The 13,509-nt window shown below is 35.0% G+C and overlaps 1 protein-coding gene across 1 annotated transcript; it reads left to right on the forward strand.

Annotated features, from left to right (window-relative positions):
- Positions 1-9,493: 9,493 nt before the first annotated feature.
- LOC123231967 (WD repeat-containing protein 5-like) lies at positions 9,494-10,480 on the forward strand. Its single transcript, XM_044658293.1, has one exon. The coding sequence runs from the start codon at positions 9,494-9,496 to the stop codon at positions 10,478-10,480; it is 987 nt and encodes a 328-aa protein (XP_044514228.1).
- Positions 10,481-13,509: the final 3,029 nt, after the last annotated feature.

Below are 13,509 nucleotides of genomic sequence, written 5' to 3' on the forward strand. Positions count from 1 at the left end.
TTAGTTTTTAAAGTCACATGCCCAATTCACTCTCTTCTTCCCTCTCTGTTTTGTTGTTATATATACTCAGGGATAGAAATTTTCCACTGAGTACTGCTTTGGCTGCATCCCATATATTTTGATAAGTTATTTCCTCATTATCGTTTTCTTCAATGAAATTAATAATTGTTTCTTTGATTTGTTCTTTGACCAACCCGTTTTGAAGAATTAGATTATTTAGTTTAAAATTACTTTTAAATCTTCCTTTCCACAAGCCTTTATTGATTATAATTTTTATTGCATTATGGTCTGAAAAAATATATCTATTATTTCTGCTTTCCTATATTTGTTTGCAATGTTTTTATGCCCTAGTATAAGGCCAATCTTTGTATATATTCCATGTGCAGCTAAAAAGAAGGTATATTCCTTGTAATCCCTATTCATTTTTCTCCAAATAGCTATTAGCTCTAATTTTTCTAGCATTTCATTCACTTCTCTTATTTATTTTTTGGTTCAATTTGTTTAATTCTGATGGGTAAAAGTTTGAGGTCCCCCACTAGTAGAGCTTTACTATCTATTTCCTCCTTAATTTCCTTTAGTTTCTCATTCACACATCTGTATTCTATATCCCTTGGTGTATATATGACAAGTACTGATATTTTTCATTATTCATACTACATTTTATCAATATGTAATTTCCTTCCTCATCTCATTTACTGAGATCTATTTTTACTTTAGCTTTGTCTGAGATCATTTTTGCTACTCCTGCTTTCTTTGTCTCAATTGCAGCCCAATAAATTCTGCTCCATCTTCTTACGTTTATACTGTGTATGTCTACCTGTCTCAAGTGTGTTTCTTGTAGACAATATATGGTAGGATTCTGTTTTTTAGTCCATTCTGCTATCCACTTCCTTGTTATGGGTGAGTTCATACCATTAAAATTCAGTTATGATTATTGTCCTTTTCTTCCTTCCTTCCTTCCTTTCTTTAATTCTTTCTTCCTTTCTTCTTTCCTTTCTTTCTTTCTTCCTTCCTTCCTTTCTTCCTTTCTTCCTTTCTTTCCTTCTTTCCTCTCTATATACCTCTACCTTTCTTTTCTTTTTATGTATCTATCTATCTATCTATCTATCTATACATACATACATACACATATACATATCTGCATTAAGAATCACATAACTTTCAAGAATAAAGAAGCTATAGCCTTGTCAGACCTCATATGGGTGGCACAGTTTAAGAAGGATATTAAGAAGCTGGAGAAGATACTGATGAAGGTAATTAAAATGGTGGGGGTTTTGACTCTGTTATATGTTCCTAATACAAAAATATTATGCATGTTTAGCCCGAAAGAGAGAGAAGATTTCAGAACTCTCCTTAAATATTTGAGGATGTTATGTGGAACACAAAATAGATTTCTTTTGTTTGGTATTTGATGGCAAAAATCAGGCTAGAGATCATAAAAAAGAGAAGTTTTAAATGGAGTTCTTAAAAAATGTAATGTGCTCTTTAGGAGGAGAAATGTTCTCCTTCCTAGTTGGTCTTCAGGACAGACTAGGTGACAAAAGATCTGATATGTTCTAACTGTGATTCACTCCATGTATGCATCTGGCTGTATAGCCAATGTGATCCTTATTAACATTCATATTTCAATTACTTTGAAGAAGAAATAAATGAACTGAATATTGAAAAATTACAATATCAAAACTAGGTATCAGAGAAAAAACTTAAAGTCATTTATATAATTTTAAATTTTATTTTGTAGTTGAGAATTGTTTTATGTGTTATTTAATTTTGCTTAAACTTTTTTTTTCTTTTGAAAAGTCTTTTTATATATGTATAATGTATGTTGTATAATGAATAACTATAGCTTTGAGCAGAAGTATACTTAGGGAACTAGCCATGACATAAAAACAAAAGATAACAATAAATATAATAGAAATTGGTGAATGAATTTTTTGTGCCTACTCATTGATCTCTGATGAAACTGCTTATTGTTATTCTCTTCATAATTGTTCATTGCTATGGTCTTATAGTATTCTTTTTCAATTTTATTTTAAACCCTAAACCTTCCATCTTAAAATCAATACTGTGATATTTCCAAGGTAGAAGTGTGGTAAGGGCTAGGAGATGGGAATTAGGTGACTTTCCTGGGGTTACACAACTAAGAAGTATCTGAGGCTATATTTGAACCCAGGACCCTCCTGCCTCTAAACCTGGCTCTTCATCCAATGAGTTTCCTAGCTTCCTCCATATTATATTATTCTTGAGGGCTTTCTCTAAATTTTGCACTGACATCCCTAAAGAATTTTTCCCATTAAGTTCTAACTATTCTCTCTCTGTGCTGGTGTATTTATCACCTTATTAACATGCTAATATCAAAATTAATTCTTATCTTTATGCTGGATTTCATGAAGTAAAGTATGATAATAATAACAACAACAGCATTGATATAACACTTTCTTTATATCAGATCCTTAAATTTATTATCTCATTTGATGCTCACAACTACTCTGGGAGGCAGATGCTATTATTACCCTCATTTTACAGATGAGAAAACTAAGACAAAGAAAGAGTGAGTGACTTGTGAATCATATAGTAAGTTTTATGGGGCCAGTTAAGAAGCTATGTCTACCTAACTCTAGATCCAAGGTTCAATTAACTGAGCCACCAAGGTCCACCAAAATTTCACAGAAGAGTTTTTCTATGAGAAAAAATTATCATATCAGAGAGATTTATCAAACTGTAGTTTATGAAGCGTAACAATTAACACATTAGAAGACATTCATAAAATTACAACTTCATCACATATTTAGTAGTCCTGAAACCCTGAGCAAAAGAACCACCTTATCTCTTGGGGCCACCACTTCCTCATCAGTAAAATGGAAATGACGATACTTTTCCTATTGACCTCATTTGCAAAATGAAAGGGTTGGAGTCTAATTCTTTTTCCACTCAGTCATACTGAATATTTTCCACAGAGGGACAAGAGTCACAAAATATATTAGGTCAATAATTTGGTTAGTAATTTTCTATATTACATGGTATCCTCAAGTCACTTTCTGAAAATAAATTTAATTGAGGGAGGAAGACAGATAAAAATCAAGTAGTTGACTGTACTAGCTGGAGAGGGAGGAAAAATGTGCTAGAAAATGAAATAAAGCAGCTCAGGGAAAGGGGTGTGATATGAAGGAACTCTTTGCCATTTGGTGGCTTCCTATTTTTCCTAATTATTCTTGCTTACTAGCTGCTAAGCTCAATTGTTCTTAGGCTTTGGGAGAGCAAGTGGTAACAGTGCCCTCAAATTTCAGCATTCTGGCACAATGCCCTTATTGTCCACTTTAATAATAGTAGATAGAGGAAGTTTTCCATGTGGCATCTATTGCTAGACATACTAGTAAGCCAAACAGTCTTCAGAATTCCTGTGACTAACAGCTTTCAGGGTGGTCTCTCTCTCCCCAAACAGCTCCAGTACATGAAGAACTTAGATCTCAGTCAAGGCTTCAGAAAACCCAGGAAGGATAGCACCGGGGCTGCTTTCTGGCACAGGCTTCCACAATGAGATTGATTAACGTGGAACAAATCTCACTGTTGTGAGGGAGCTGATGCTGAACAGTTCTCTGGTCCAATGACAAGTCTTGCCCTCAAATCTGCCTTAGCAGCTGTAAAGGCCCAGAGCGGGGATAGGACTTGGCAATGAGTCCAGAACTGTTTCAATCAGTTCACACTCTTCATATAACAATAGCATGAAAGCCTGATTGACAGCCAGTTAGCAAGCAAGGCAGAAACCAAACAGACAGTTCTTTCTAACTCAATGGTGCCTGAAAGCCTGGTTTGGACGCTAGAAATCAGTTTTCCCAAGCCATCCTCTCAGGAGATGGATAATGCATGTGCATATTTGTTATTATGCTCCCCCAACTTTTCCTCAGAGTTTGTAACCATTATTTCTAGCAACTACCTAGGTTTCCTTCATAAATTTTCTTGCTCAACACTGACCTGTTCTAAGTGAGTCATGAATGAAGAAGGCTGTTCAGTGCCTTGAATTCTCAGTTATTTAAGATACATCTTGCAAAAAAGAACATAACTAGATAAGAACATGGCACCAGACCAAGTAGGCAATTGAAAGCAGGCCAAAAAGACACAAATGACCTCAATACTTTTCTTAAATCTCTCTTTTTTTCTTGGTAAATATAAGAGAAAATGTTGCTCTACTATTTTTCTCTTCCCCATGGTCAGGAATGCCAAGAATCCTTGGGCCTATTTTGTGTCTTTCCTTCAAATTCAATAAAGGACTCTTTTTCTTTTAATTCCAGTAGGAAAGGGAAAATTACTTTTTCTTCTGTCTTCTAGCGGCTATGTGAGAGACAACATTGGTTACAGAGCTAGTATTAATTCATAATCCATTACCATCTTCCATTCAGCAATGATTTTTCATATAAGGCTGTCATTAATAATTTCATTCTAATGAATGAGTCATTTTTTAAACTCTTTCCTTCTGTTTTAGAATAAATACTGCATAATGGTTCCAAGGCAGAAGAGGAGTAAGGTCTAGGCCATGAGGGTTAAGGAACTTCCCCAGGGTTACACAGCTAGGAAATACCTGAAGTTGGATCTCAATTCACTAAGCCACTCAGCTTCCCCCTATGAGTCATTTTTGATAAATTTGTATGTTTGTACTAGTTTAGGAATTTCCTCAATCATTCATTGACTTTCTGTACCTCATAAAATAAGTCAATTTCCAGCATAACAGCTATTTTTAGTGGCTTTATCCAAGTTTTGTTTTTGATTTGTTTTGGTTTTAAAGAAGAAGTTAGCCTGCCAAATGATACATTGACCACTGACAAAAAAGATTCCCAGATGGATAGAGGACTGTCCCTTAACAGACTTGATATGTTATAGTCTCATGAAATGACTATTGATAGGAAAAATTTAGGCAGAATCTATTTATTTTTTTAAACCCTTAACTTCTGTGTATTGGCTCATAGGTGGAAGAGTGGTAAGGGTGGGCAATGGGGGTCAAGTGACTTGCCCAGGATCACACAGGCTGGGAAGTGTCTCAGGTCAGATTTGAACCTAGGACCTCCCGTCTCTAGGCCTGACTCTCAATCCACTGAGCTACCCAGCTGCCCCCGGAATCTCTTTAATAAACAATGTTGGCCAAGAAATACAGTTTGGATCTCTCCCAAAATTCGATGCAAGAGAGTTCCATTCCTAAATGACTTGCAATAAAAGGGACCTGAAAAAACTGTAGAGTATATGTAGACTCATAAGTGGTTGTAATATGCTAAACATGAAGTTAGGAGATACATTTTATAGTTGACTATATAATTGAGGGCATCTTCAAAAAATCTACCAACACTTCAGCTTATGAGATAATAATCATTTTTGAATAATCTAATGGAGTCTCAGTGACTTTTTGTTCACTGGCATTCAGTGAGAGATAACTCAAAGTGAAGAAGTCTTGGAACCTTCTCCACACTCAGTCTATATGCCACTTTAAAAGGTCCTTAGTCCTTGACTTTTCTATTTATTCATTTCTGATTTAATTGAAATGCTTAGTTTCCATTTCTTGTGTTTAAAAAGGTCAAAAGAGCATGCTTTCTAAATTCTGGGTTTTGCAGTCCTGCAGTGTTAATGCCAAGAATACCAAGGAAGGACATTTGGGATAGAAGAATCAATTGGATAAGAATCTAAACATTGTTAATGGGAATGATACTGCCCATGTGAAACTAAGTTAAGTTCTTAATCTATTCCCCCAAGAAATGAAAGTTAAATATGCCCCTCAAGTGGTGGAGAAAATGTGTATCATTTTGTTCTACAAATTAACTTTCCTTTATAAAAACAAATTGAAAGAGTGGATAAACTACTTATTGGCCATTTATTATGTGCAAAGCACTGTACTAAGCAGTAGGAACACAAATAGAAAAGATAGTCCATCCTCAAAAGGATTATACTTTCTAATAAAGAAGATAAAAACGTATATGGATGTTTTCAGCTCTCAATTAAATTGGAAAGCCTAATTGTCCTCAGGGTACAGGGGCAAAAAAACAAAAGAAGACTCTTATTTAATATCATTTTCACTGATAAAATTATAAAATGTTCTTATATTTAAACACCGGACAATGCCAAGTATTTTGGTGACAAATATATTTTTTTCTAGGTCTTCAAGGAACAGTTTTCTAATTTCATTTATAGAGTGATGATATTTTTCACTTTCCAAATAGATGGCTGCAGGCACTGAGATAGAAACATCACTATTTAAAACTTTTCTGTATTTGGCATCCTGAGTTGTTTTCAATATGAACTGAGGGGTTATGGTAGCCAAGGTCATGTTGGAAGTTTGACTTCTCTGACATGCTACCTTTGGTCTTGCTGATTCAGTTCAGCTGGCTTGTCTTCACTGTAAGTAACAATTGATTGGCAATTAGTGAGAATAGTTTATCTCTTTTCTACATGAGCATGTTTCCTGGATGATACTGTAAGAGCTGGTTTTGGACAAATTAAGAGTTATTAAGTTATTAAGAACCAAAGAGCCTTGGAGCCATTACACAGTATTGATACCAAGATGGAAGGTAAGGGTTAAAAAAATGTTAAATAAATGTGAGCCATAACTAACTCTAATAAAAATCATGAGAAGCTAATGATGGGATTATATATGACCAAATAAGTATTAAAATAAAAGAGGAAAACTTTTTTTTACTGTAGTTGCAAAAAACATAACTAAATTCCATATTTTCCTTTGAAAAGAAAAACATCTAACATACAGAGGAATGAAGTTGTATTTCTTCTACCTTGATGGTAGAAGAGAGACCAATCCTTTTGTTATTGTGTCGTTTCTATTCAGTTATGAAAACTATGATGTCACTCACACTATCCTTTCAAAACTCCCATTCGGCTTTCTAGATATTAATTACCATTGTTTTAAAGAAATCATAGATATTTATCATTGATTTAAATTAAATATTGGGATGGAAATTAAAGGGTTTTTTATTTCATCTATTCAGCTGCAACATTACAATTTATACAAATGAAGGCATAATTAAGCAGCCTGTCATTAAATTAAAATCTGCATTACATGTAAGCAAACATATTAAAATGGAAACACTAGTCATGAATATAAAAACAGCCTGCCAAGAAGATTTCCCCACATCAGATGTTTATATGCCTTCTGATTTTTTTCTTTTTTCCCTTCATGTTATTTGTTTTAGAATATATTAAATAAATTTGCTTATAAATTCATAATCAGAGAGAAGATGATTACATGAAATGAGGATGAGGATGATTTTGTAAGATCTAGTATGCTACCTAATGTAGAATAAAGTACATTAGAAATGAAGTTGTCCTATCACCTTATTTTACAGAGAGTGGTTAATTGGCAGTAAGTAGATGACTTGGGATTTTTATCCAGCCTTCCAAATGCAAATCCAAATTTTTCTATGATAATAGTGATCGAGACAGCATTGACAGCAATCATCTTTTTGATAGCCAAAGAGAAAGCATGACAGAGTGGACTGAGGGTTCAATGTGGAATCAAGAAGACATTTTTCAAATCTTTCCCCAATACACTAACTTTGTATATATGGGACCCTGAGGAATGTGACTTTTCCTACTTTAGTTCCCTTATCTGCCCCTGGACTCTTCCTTGAGAATGACCTCGTGATATTAGACTTGAGCTTTCTATCTTATCTTGATGAAATCCAAGTAATTTCCTACTTGTCATTAATAAATCATGCTTTTTTGTCCCATCTTCTTCCTCATCCTCCTCAATCCCATTACATGAAGATGTGTATTTATCTATATGTACATGTAGGTGTATCTTCACATCTATATCTATACCTGTGTGTGTGTGTGTGTGTGTGTGTTGTTTTTATCATTCATTCATTTCAGTTGTGTCAAACTATTTATTACTCCATTTGGGGTTTTCTCAGTAAAGATAATTAAATATTTTGCCATTTCCTTCACCAGCTCATTTTGTAAATGAGAAATCCAAGTGACAAAAAGGATTAAGTGATTTGCCCAAAGTCATATAGATAATAAGTATCTAAGGTCAGATTTAAATTCACAAAGATGAATCATTCTTACTTCAGGCCCAGAACTCTACCCACTTCTGTCTAGCTGCTCATATATCTATTATAAATACACAAGTATTATATGTATATATATATGTATATATATATATACACACACACATAGGCATTACATATTTTTACACTTTAGTCCACATGATTAACATATTTATCCTTTTTAAGATATAGGTAATCCAAAAGCAAACAGCAAACCAATTCTTACTTTGAAGAATTAATCTCTTTTTCCAGTGTGTAGATCCCCTCTGAATATTTAGCATTCACTTCTTTGTAACCTGTTTTAGCTGACTGGCACGACTATCTTCACTTTCCTTGAATCAGTTACCCTTTCTAATCCATGCTGCCAAAACATAAAATCCTTCATAGAAAGAGAAAGATTTGGTGGAATGAATGACACTACCATCTTGTAGCATTTGCCAAAATTGTTGCCAGAACTATTTGATGTGTGAGTGTCTATCTGTAATTCAAGAATAAAAATGAGTAAATTATCCAAAAGGTTCATAGTTTATTTGTGGGACAGTTACAAGCCTAGAATGTTAGAGCTGGTAAAGGCCTTATAAATCATATAAATCTATTTTCTTGTTTGTCAAATGTAGAAATTGAGTGCCAGAGAAATACTGAAGGTGACAGTGAGTGGCAGAGCCAGGAGAAGAATGCAATTCTCTTGACTCCCATGCATCCAAGGATTTTAACACCATTCTCTAATAATGGCAAGTTCTTGAAGATCAATAACAATAATTAAAAACAAACATTTCTATAGTACTTTAGCATTTACTAACCTTTTTCCTCAAAACAATTTTGTGGTCCAAAGACACTTATTATCTTCACTTTGTCAATGACAAAACTGACTTTCAGAGAAATCAAAAGTTGCTTCACATAACTGGCAAGAATCCAATTTCAGATTTCTTTACTCTTCCTGAAACTACATCATTGCCTCATGCAATTTAAGACTGATACAAATTTTAGAGATCTTTCAGTCCTCTCTTGTTACAAATGAGGAAACTAAGTTCCCATGAAAGGCAATGACTTTCCCAAGGTCACAGAGGTGAGTAAAAATCAGGAGAGAGACCCAAATTCCCTGCTTCCAAGACTTGTGCACTTTCCATGGCTACTCAGTGCTTCAAAACAGCAGAACACACCTGCTGATCTCACCATTCTGGCTTCTCTGCCTGGTAAGATTCTGACAATACCTCTGCCTGCTGGATTCTTTATGATGTTGTCACAATGGGGGCCAGAAGCCAGCAACAGATAATGAATATCCAATGAAGGCATTAGTTCTGAGAAAGTCAAGGAAAAGGGGAGGATGAGTAGCTGTGGTCTCCATGGCCCCCTCCACTGCTTGATCATGGTTGCTCTGCAGGGGCTGTTGCATTCCTTATAAGCAGCAGAGACTTTAGTCATATCCCTGGTGAGTAGAGGTGACTTTCAGAACCATGGCAAAAATAGAGAAGAAAGTACAGATAGGACTCGAAAATTCACTAGCTGCCAATGAGGAGAAGCTTAAGTCAAAAAAAGACAATTACGAGTTAAAATTCACTCTAGATGGACACACAAAAGCAATATCTGCAGTCAAATTTAATCCCAAGGGAGAATGGTTAGCAAGTTCTTCTGATGACAAACAAATAAAAATCTGGGAAGTTTATAATGGAAAATATGTGAAAACACTAACTGATCACCACCTGGGAATATCGGATATTGCTTGGTCATCAGATTCTGAACTTCTTGTGTCTGCCTCCGATGATAAAACTCTAAAAGTATGGAACTTTTCTACAGGGAAATGCACTACCACACTGACGGGACACACTGATTTTGTCTTTTGCTGTAACTTCAGTCCCCAGTCTGATATCATCTACTCAGGCTCTTTTGATGAGAACGTAAGGATATGGAATGTTAAAACAGGTGGGTGCCTCAGGTGTCTGTCTACTCATTCAGCCCCAGTTACAGCTGTTCATACTAATCAGAATGGATCCCTCTTGGTGTCAGGCAGTTATGATGGTCTTTGCCGAATCTGGGATACAGTGTCATGTCAATATATTAAAACATTTATGTCTGAAAACTGCCCTCCAGTTTCTTTTGTGAAATTTTCTCCAAATGGAGAACACATTCTTATTGCCACAATGGACAACACACTTAAATTATGGGACTTGAAAAAACAAAGGTGTCTGAAGAAATATACTGGCCATAAAAATGAAAAATACTGTATTTTTGCTGATTTTTCAGAGACTGAACCAAAATTAATTATGTCAGCGTCAGAAGACAAACTGGTTTACATTTGGAATCTTGAGACAGAAGAGATTGTGCAGAAGTTGCAGGGTCACACAGATATAGTGATCTCAGTAGCTTGTAACCCTAAACTAAAATTCATTGCATCAGCTGCCTTAGAAAAAGACAAAACAATAAAACTTTGGAATAGCGAGTAATAATCTCTTTCCATATTTTCAATGACTTTCTCAAGATATAAATGCTAAGGGAAAGGCAAGAGAAATATTTGAGAATGAGATTTCCCTTCACTATCCCTCCATCCAAATGCTTTTTCTCCTTGGAATGGAAAAACCTGGTGATATGAGGCAGAATCTAAATGATTTGACATATAGACCCTTCTTTAATTTTCTGTTTTGTTAATGAGAATACTAATACTGAATCCTATAATGGGAGTTCTCAAAAGACTGATGATATTTCTTGCTGATTTTCTTGATACTACCAAAAAACAATTTTCCATCTTTGTCATCTATAAATCAGTTCTTTCCATCCTCCTTATAATTATAAATCAAGTCAAAAAGAAGAGAGCATTTATTATTTTTTCAGTTACGGAAGGGTACATTTCATTTCAGCATAAGTTCATGTCCTTGAAATGATGTTCTAAAACTTTGAAAATGTTTTTATACTCACTTCAACTTTGCGACTGAATACAATTATTTACATTTCTGAAATTCTTTCCTATAAATTTAATGACCTCATAATGAAATATCTTTTATACTTCCAATTTGACTGCTGCTTATATTTTGAATGGGGCTATAAAAAAGAGCTGTGGTTTTTTGTTTTTGTTTTTGTTTAGAGTACTCAAAAACAAAAACAAAAACAAAAACACATTGCCTCTACTAGTGTAAATCAGCATTTTGTCCACAAAGACCAGTATGTGCTGAGAAACGATTTGAATTCAGGTGTTTCTGAATCCAGAGTCAGAGTCTCTTATTTGTGTCATGAACCCATTCATTCTTATGAGTGTTTAAGGGAAGTTCTTATTGTATAAATTTCATATTTAAAATTTTTATCAGACAATTAATTGCTTACTAATTATAGTGGTTTTAGCATAATTTTATAATTTTCTTCTATACATAAGTTATTTGGGGAAATAAGAACAAGAACTAAGTTAACACTGTAAAGTTTGTTTTCAATGCGGTCAGTCAGTCCTCTAAAGTTCATCTTATAAGATTTATAAGGCTGTGTCTTCACACTTTAAGCTCAAAATGTTTTTTTATTCTTTTAGTGTTATAGAAGTTAGGGTATTAATTGGAGAAAAGGCTGGAAATTAAAGAGGACTAGCATTCAAATTTATATTTTTAATTTTTATTTTCCATGGTTACATGATTCATTTTTCTCTCCCTCTTCTCTTCCCAATCCCCTCCAAGAGCTGACGAGCAATTGCACTGGGTTTTACATATGTTATCACTTGATACCTTTTCCATATTATTCATTTTTGTAACAGTAATCTTTTAAAACCAAAACCCCAAATCATATACCCATGTAAACAAGTAATGAATTATATACTGTAATGATTAAAAATGATAAAGGCTGATATTATAAGAGAAATTAATATTTTAATTGCCATGGCAATGTTGGTAAAATATATATGACCATGCCTGACTATCTTTAAAAATTACCGCCAGTGCCCATCCTGTCTCTCTCATATGCCAACCAGCCCACTCAGGTAACAAAGAGGCCATCTCAAGTCCACCCTCTGAATTTAAGCGGCGCTGTACATTTGTTCCCATTGTCTGGCATTAACGGGAAACCCATTAGATCACGGGGAATGTAGTCTCAAAGTTCCCCACATGTCCACAGGAAGTTTGTACGATACTTTTAAATGGCACGTCCCTGAATTCCAAACACACAATACTTTTCTTCTGCATTTCTACTCTCACAGTTCTTTGTCTGGAGGTTGAATTATCTAAATGACATTAGGGTGGTATTGGGATTTTATGTACACAAGGAATGTTTCTTAGGACCAGTAATCAGAAGGATTTCAGGGTTTCAGAAGGCCTACAGGATAAAGCTTACTGGATACCCAAATGATATTAAATTGGGTTTATTTAAGGTAAGGGAAGGAAGGGAAGGGGATTTGGATGATCTAACTAAAGAATATAAACAAATCTGCCCACCAAATCTAGTTGTTATATTCTGACAGTTGGTATTTGCACTATCAATAACCTATCTACCTGAAAGTCCCTGTTCCTACAATAAATACCCTTCACTAACCAAGTTTTCCCCCTTAGATGGTAAATAGAGTTGGTAAGATTGGAAGGTAAGCGTGAACATAACTAAAGGGAAATGGTCTCACTGAAAGATGGTTTTAAGTGTCTTTTAAAGATCTGTTGGAAGGGGCAGCTGGGTAGCTCAGTGGATTGAGAGCCAGGCCTAGAGACAGGAGGTCCTAGGTTCAAACCCGGCCTCAGCCACTTCCCAGCTGTGTGACCCTGGGCAAGTCACTTGACCCCCATTGCCCACCCTTACCAATCTTCCACCTATGAGACAATACACCGAAGTACAAGGGTTAAAAAAAAACACACACAAAAAAAAAACTCATTATAAAGATCTGTTGGAATAATAGCAACAAGGATACATACACAGGAACAAGTAGTTGGATCAGAAGGACAGCCATAATAGAGGGAGAAATAGTCAAACTCACAAGGTCCACCCAACAAGTTCAGACACCCTCAATCTCTCCAGCTTTCAACTGTTGCCAGAAGAAGCTCTGTCACTTCCCAGAATTCTGGAATCTTCCTGCTTCTACCTTTTCAGCAGCTCCTGCTCCTGCTCTTTCCTTATTTCCTTATAACAATGTGGATAGCATTCTTTCTCATTAGTCCCTAAGGCTTTTCCTGGATCATTTCATTGCCGTTAGTAGCAAAGTTGATTACTTTTGATAATCTCACAATGTTTTAGTTTCTGTGTATAATGTTCTCTTAGTTCTCCTCATTTTACTCCATATCAGTTCATGGAGGTCTTTCCAGTTCATATAGAAATCAAATAGTTCATCATTTCTTATAGCACAATAGTATTCCATCACCATCATATACCACAATTTGTTTAGCCATTCTGCAATCAAGGGACATCCCCTCATTTTCCAATTTTTTGCCACCACAAATAGCAAGACAATTAATATTTATGTTCAGTCCTTTTTTATTATCTCTTTGGGGTACAAACCTAGAAGTGATAATGCTGGGTTAAA

Source organism: Gracilinanus agilis, chromosome 1, assembly GCF_016433145.1.
Source record: "Gracilinanus agilis isolate LMUSP501 chromosome 1, AgileGrace, whole genome shotgun sequence".
NCBI lineage: Eukaryota > Metazoa > Chordata > Mammalia > Didelphimorphia > Didelphidae > Gracilinanus > Gracilinanus agilis.

Bases quoted from the DNA above. Each gene is read 5' to 3' on its own strand.
- LOC123231967 (XM_044658293.1), top strand. From the start codon at position 9,494: ATGGCAAAAATAGAGAAGAAAGTACAGATAGGACTCGAAAATTCACTA.